This window comes from Belonocnema kinseyi, chromosome 10 (assembly GCF_010883055.1).
Source record: "Belonocnema kinseyi isolate 2016_QV_RU_SX_M_011 chromosome 10, B_treatae_v1, whole genome shotgun sequence".
Classification (NCBI taxonomy): Eukaryota; Metazoa; Arthropoda; class Insecta; order Hymenoptera; family Cynipidae; genus Belonocnema; species Belonocnema kinseyi.
Window position 1 is genome coordinate 63,371,715 of NC_046666.1, and position 7,517 is coordinate 63,379,231.

Below are 7,517 nucleotides of genomic sequence, written 5' to 3' on the forward strand. Positions count from 1 at the left end.
ATAGAGTATAAAAAATTCCCTTCCGCGAACTCGACTACCATCGATTTCACAAAAAGTTCGCCTATAATTTTTAGAAGCCCAATGAAAAAAGGAATATACCACGAAATTACTCTTTCTTCAAGGACTACAAATTAGTGATAGAACATATTTACATAAAGTAAATCTCAAGCTTTTGGTAACTCTTTAATATATTTTAAAGAAAGCGTCACAGTAATCGTGACGCCAGTTTTCTTTTTTTATACTCAAGTTCCATTTTCATTAGTTTTCCACGTTACTTTTAACAAATTTTTAACAATATATTCCAATTATTATTAAGTTCCATGATTATTGGGACCTTCACGATTACTGCCTCACATTAAGTGCTGGATGGCGCCCATTGCGGCCAGAACAACAGAATCAAGTGCAGTATCAAAACAACGGATTTAAAACATTGCAGAATTCATTAGTTGTTTATTTTAAGAAAAAATGGTGCTAAAATGAATGTGAAATATTGCAGAAAAAGAATATACATGTATAGCGTAGTTGACTGTAAAAAAAATCATCGGACGCTAGTGTTATTTTACACAGATTACCTAATACACCAGATATTTTTGTGCATTGGATTAAGAGTATCAACATAACAAAACAACATTACCATGACTTTTTTTATCTATTACAATTTTCGCTTTTTCTTTAGCTACAACTTTCACCTCGTGAGGAAGACTTCTGTACAACTCTGTTGTTTTTACACAAAGAAACATTATGTTTATCCTATTTGCAGTTTCTCCAATAATTCCACAATATTCAATATAATCTGAATTAGCAAGATTTTCTTCCCTCTTCGAGTCTCCGCGATCCATCATCCACAAATATTAGAATATCCGATAAATTAAGTATAAAATTTATAATGACCGCTTCTGGCCGCTACGGGCGCCAACCATCGCTTAACATGACGGCTAGGACATTTACCTTATATCAAAGTAAAGACTGTATAAAATTAGAAAACGTTCATTGCAATTCTGCACAGGTTCCCAAAACGCTAGAAATCAATTGAAAACTTTCCCTAAAAATCTTAATATCTCTGCAGAGTTACAGTCAACTTTCTTTGTCGGGGTCAAGAAATTTAATAGATTTGTGTATCGTAACTATAACCTTAGTCATTCCCAGAAAAGGTTTAAAATTTAAATCTTGAAGGGCTTTCAAAGAAGTAACTGGAATTCCCAGCTTTAAATTAAACCCTTTCTGATCAGAATTTTCCTCAACAGAATATATCCTCCAGATTCCTGTGTTCAAGGCAGGATTTTGCCTCTCAAGTCGTTTTAAAATAATGTCTGCCCTTTCAACTACACCCGGAATAAACAAGATCGCATCATAGAATTGCGCAGTATGTGGCAGATCTACGAGTCGAAGTCTAGCCCCAGACCACGGAGAGATTTTTGTTATAGAATCAGCCAACCAATCCATTGACCACTCATCTGCGCAATCCACAACAATGCCAAAAAACTTTAAGAAAGTATCGTTAAACTTTGGTATATGGCCTTTTGGAATACGGTCGATCTCCTCGGAAATTGCTATCCTTATTAGCATCAACTCCTCCAGACCCAACCTAAATTTACCAAAGTCTTTTGAAATAATAAGCTTAAAAAGACTACTTTTTCGAGAAGTCGATTCACTTTCGGAAGATCTTGTTCTTTTGCAATCAGGACTATGGCTGTCTCTGGATCCACTACGTTTTCGCTTTCTTGAGGAACATTCTACAGAATAGTAAAAGTCACCAGACTGAACTTCGCTTTTTGATGTGGATGGTTGAGCTAATAGATCATCTTGATATATTGATGGATGTTCTTGGCCTCCTGGTAGGTTTCCCGGTGGTTCCCATATTGATTGATGCCCTATACTACCTTCACTTCTATCAGGTTTCTCTGATTTCACTTCATTAATTGGTGGATTCACTTCGTTCCGTATCATCGATTGATATCCTGGCTGGTCCCCTAGGTTCTCATAATATCGTGATAGATTTCCTAGGTCACCTGATAGAGTTCCTTGATAACTTGGTCGATTCTCTTGGTTCAGTGGTGCGATAATTTGATTATCTAACAGGTTCCCAAGATTTGCTTGCAGGCTCAATTGCATTAGGGGCGAAATTGGTGGATTTCCTAGGAGGGATTCTTGATTCATCAACGGAGTCACTTGGTTGCCAGATAGACTCCCTTGGATTAATGATGCAAGCCCTAGAGTTCCTAATAACAAGCTTTGATGATGCATTGCATTTCCTACTAGATTCCGTGGCATGAGAGGCAAGGCCGGTGGATATCCAAGCAACGGTGCTTGATACAATGGTATATTACTTCGGCTTGCTGCATATTGCCAAACATTTGGGAATGAAAATTGTTGGCTCGTAAAGAACCGATTTGGCTTATTCGCTTTTTTTACTTGGGGTTTTGGGGGCTTAACTTTTTTTTCATTTTTATTCCTTTTGTCCAAGTTTTCTTGTTCTTGGGTCTGAACTCGATTTCCTGGCTGACTGTCGACTATCCCTTCCACATGTTTCTTCTTCCTCTGCTTCTTATTTTTCCTCTTTCTCTTAACTGTGCTTACCTGAACAGTGCCGCATTCATTCTGAATCACAGTCGTCCCCAAAGAGCTATCATTTTTTGAAGTCTCGCATGTCGTTTCTAAAGATTCGCTAGCTCTTGACTGATTCTCAACCTCGGTCGATTTTAATAAGTCCCCCTCTGTTAAAGAAGCGGCCACAGTCAGTGGAATCTCGTCAGTTTCCGATTTTTTCGTAACAATAGAAGAATCCTCTAGATCTACTGATGGATTCTTCTTAGTAACCGGTGGATCAGCCTTCTCTAAATTGTTTCTAACTTCCTTTTGAAAAACATCTTTAGTTTTAAATTTCTTCTGCCCCATTTTCAATGAAGCAGATGTGCCTGAAATGCTATCTATTTCTGAAGACAATGCTACAACTTCTGATGAAGTATGCTCTATTCTACATGAATCAGAAACATCTGGGTTGTTTCCCTCTCGTATAGATAAAACTGCAGGTTTTGGCGCAATCTCTCCAGATTCTGCAGCATGTGGTTTTTCTGATGAATCACATTTCTGAATCTCATCCACACCACCCCTCAAAGACTCTATTGCATCCGTTTTTAAAGCTGATAATACAGCTTGCAATGTGTTCTGCCCAGTATTTAATGAACCCTTTTTCTGTACCTTTGGGTCTTTGAGATGGCTTGTATCCTTCATCGCAACTTTTTTTGCCTTGACTTTCTGATAAAAATTTTCCTAAAAAAAAATGTCTCCTAAATAATAGTCTTTAATTTGTTACCAAATCTTATTTCAACTCTACTTGCAATGTTTACAAAATATTCAAATAAGTCTAAACAATTTTAATTTTCTAAATAAAATATTTTTCATATTTTAGATAACTCAGGGTGGCCGTTTTAAACAAAGAAAAAATTCCCAGTCATTTTCCGGTTTTATCCCGGTGGGCATACATTTTTCACGGCCAGTAAAGTTATAAAATTCAAACTCTAAAGCTGAACATTTTGCCATTTGCAGTAATAAAAATAAACTATGAATTAAAGCACTCAAAATGGAACGCTTGAATTATAAACTTTTGAGATTAAAGTTTCAAAGTTTTTGAATTAAAAATTTTTGTATTCAATTGCTTAATAATTCACACGTAAAAAATGGAAGGTACCAACACTTTTCAATCGAACAATTTTTAAAGAAATGCACATAAACTGCAAAATTGAGAATTTTTTTTAAATTTAGTGAAAGCGTATAATTACAAAATACATTATTATGAAGTAATTTTTTCAATTGAAAATAGTTTACAAAGTTTCCATCTGATGTTTGCATTTTTGTAATCATTAATACTTACGAATTGAAACAGTTTAATTTTGAACGTTAAAATCTGAACATTTTTTATTTTGAACGGATTTAGAATTGTTTTGACAAATCAATTATTGTTCCCCTTTTAAAAATAATTTATTTATATTTACAATTGATAAAATAAAAATATTTTTTATGAAGAATTTGCAACTTCAAACGATTTTAATTTTTAATTATTTAAGTATTCAATACTGCTATTTTTAAATTCTTTAAATTAAAAATTAAAATGTAAAATGAAAATTTTTTTAAGTAGAATAATTTCAAATTAAATATTTTAGACCGAATGATGTGAGAATTGCAAAAGCTAACAAATGAACTAATTATTTTTAAACTTTTGAAATCGAACTAGGACAGGTTTTTCTTCTAAATATTTGTAAAATTCCCAGTCAAGAAATAAGTTCACTGATATTTTCCGGGTTTTCCTGGTCTCAAAAAATTTCCAGTTTTCCCGGTCCAGCGGCCACCCTGAAGTTCTTTTATTATATGTTAAAGCAGAGGTTAAAGTAACCGTCCCTGTAATCGTGACGCCAATTTTCTTGCCTTTTATTTAATTTAAATGCATTTAGCTTCCATTTGCTACTATAAAATTCTCAAATTAAATGGATGTTATCATTGAATGTTAGTTAGTTTGTAATGTAAGCGATGAAGCCTGCCTATTATTAAAAATAGATAAAAGTTTTTTGTCAAAATAACATCTTTTCCATTATATTTCCTAATCGAAAAACTACTAAAAACATTTTTTGAACATAGAATTCATTCATGCGATTGAAGCTGATGCATTATTTTTAGAAAGCAAGAATTTTCAAGAATTCCCAACTTTGCTGACTTTTTGCCGCTTTAAAAAAAAAATGAATAAGAGTTTATCGTCAAAGTGAGACTTTGTTGTCTTGCCTATTTGAAAAACTACCAAAAATATTTGTAAAGCCTCAATTCCCATCACGCCACCGGAAGTAATACATTATTTGTTGAAAATCAAGGGGATTTTCAATAATTTTACAACTTTGCTCAAATGTTCCCTCTTTTTTGAAAGTGAAGAGAGTTTGTCGTCAAAATAAGAAACTATCAAATTGTCTTTCCTGTTGAAATAACTACGCAAACAATTTTTTAAACATCAGTTGAAATCATGCCATGGGAAGTAATGCATTATTTTCAGAAATCAAGAGGTTTTAGTAATCAGCACCAATAATTATAATCAGGCGTCAAAATGAAGCCTTGCCTGTTGGATTCCTTGAAACAAATTTCTAAAATCCTTTTTTTGGGAGAATTTTGATCTAAGACGAATATCGTTGGCGACTACATTTGACGAAGCTTTTAATTAGGTTGGTTAATTAGTGAGAACTATTTAAAGTAAAATAAACCACAATAGTAAGGGTGCTGTTAAAAAAATAATTACTTGGAAATGTGTGAACAATTAATTAACTAATTATAATTAAATTACAATTAAAATCAGAGAATCAAAGAATTGAAGATTTTATAAATTTATGGAGATTCAGAAAATTCAAAATACATAAAGGAATTCAAACTACTCATAATTCAAAGTATATTCTACTGATTTCAGGATAATTAAAAAGCAATTAAAGAATTCAGTCGTCTCGAGAACTTCAGAAGGTTTCAGATGATTCAAAATATTTGAGAGAATTCAGAGTATGCAAAAGACTTGAAGAAATTCAAAATTTAGTTAAATATAAATAAAATGTAGTTCAATTTATAATACAAAAATGTAGTTAAATTTAAAATTTACACCAAATTTTAAGTAAATTTATGTAAAATGTATTTAAGGCCATGTGAGAGTAACCTCGGACATTTTTTTTACATTTTTTCAAACCCAACTTACGATCACACGAAATGCGATATCGAGTTGAATATTTTGGAAAGGCAAAATAAGAAGCACTAAGAAATGTTTGTCTGGTCATAAGATTGTACAATTATGAAAAAGTTTTTTTTTGTAAACCAAGTTTTGTTTGCTTTTTTCATAATTATAAACATTTAGAACAAGTCAAAAGTTGCTTACTGTTTTTCATTTAATTTCCCAAATTTTCAATTCACATGGCCTTAAATTTGAAATCGAAATAAAATGTAGTTGAATTGAGGCCATATGATGAGTATAACAGCTGATCAAGTCAGCCCTAAGATCAATATTTTTTCACCCATATTGAAAAATAAAAGTTTAAATAACGCGGAAAGTTTTTTCGGGAAATGTTAATAAATATTAAAGGATCGTTTGTGGCCTTGCAAAGAGTTGGAGGAAGAAAAAAGTTTATTTATGCAAATAATGATTATCGACGGAGACATTTAGGTTTTACAGCAAAAGTTTGACTTTTAACATGGACATAGGAAACAAGGGACTAGGCATGCTACCCTAACTTGGGCGAGCGGGGTTGACTCCACGGGAGGGGGGAGAATTCCATGAGTGGGGAGAGCCGCCATCTTACGAAGTGTCATTTGATTATGCGCACGAGCGTTTTTGCCGACAAACTGTGCATGAAAATATAAACATGTGGGCGCTGCCATGTTTATCGCGGGACATCAAAAGGTGGCGGACCTCCCCCCTCATTGCATCAACCCCGCAATGGCATGCCTAGTCCTTTGTTTCCTATGTCCATGCTTGCAGGGTTTGACGACAGCACGGTCGGTATTTCTACAAAATAGTAATTTAAAAAAAAACTTTTTTCACTATTCTAATTATTTAGGACTAGAGACACATTCTTGGATGCCTTTTATTTATCGTGCCAAATTTTTAACACGATATCTCATTCCGTGTGGACGTAAGTTGGGAAAGAAAACTTCAACTGGTATTTTCTTTAAAAAAAATTTTTTCTCAAAATTTCCACCCTAACAAAGCAGACACATGGACATTATTACCTCCTCTTTCATTTCCCAAACTTTCAGAGCGATACCTCATTTCATTTAGACGTAAGTTGGGAAAGAAAAATTGAAGACCAGGTTTGGTCACGTTACCCTCTCGTCACATGGCCTTAAGAATGTAAATAAAGTTTAGGTGCATGTAAAATTTAAATAATATTTGGGTGTACTTATACTTTTAATAAAATTTAGTAAAATTAAAATTTTAACTAAACTTTAGTCAAATTAAAAACTTCAACAAAATTTATACAGGTTTAAATTTTAAATCAAATTTACTTAAAATTGAAATAAAATTCGATTAAATTTTACAATTAAATGATTCAAATTCTAAATTTGAATGAAGGTTTGAAATTAAAAGATTGGGATAGCAATAATATTTTTTAAAGTGCAGCCACATTGAAATATAAAATTACTGATGATAGTACCGCATAATGTAAATTAAATAATATTTTTTTACAAAAATTCACGATTTGAGTATTTCGATACCTGAAATTTTCGTAATAAATCAATCATCTAAATTGAGCGCTTAAAATATAAAGTATATCAACAGTTCTATTAAATCCAGATGTGAATTGTTTCTTGGCTTCAACAATGAAGAATATTAAAATAAGCTGTAAACATTTTTTTTTAATCCTCCCTTAATTTTATAATAATTAGCTAAATGAAATATAAAACTTAGGAAATAAAAAATCTTGCCAATCTGGAAAAATGTTTTTAATTAATTTAAAAAAAAATGTTTTTAAACAATTTTTATAAATTTTATAAATTTTAAT

The 7,517-nt window shown here is 32.3% G+C and overlaps 1 protein-coding gene across 1 annotated transcript in view; it reads right to left on the reverse strand.

Annotated features, from left to right (window-relative positions):
* Positions 1 to 239: 239 nt before the first annotated feature.
* LOC117182137 overlaps positions 240 to 7,517 on the reverse strand; it is a 20,737-nt gene continuing 13,459 nt past the window's right edge. The window contains exon 2 of the mRNA XM_033375182.1: positions 240 to 3,270. Within this exon, the coding sequence (XP_033231073.1) occupies positions 1,075 to 3,270 (2,196 nt within the window). The 3' untranslated portion in view covers positions 240 to 1,074. The remainder of the gene's footprint in view (positions 3,271 to 7,517) is intronic.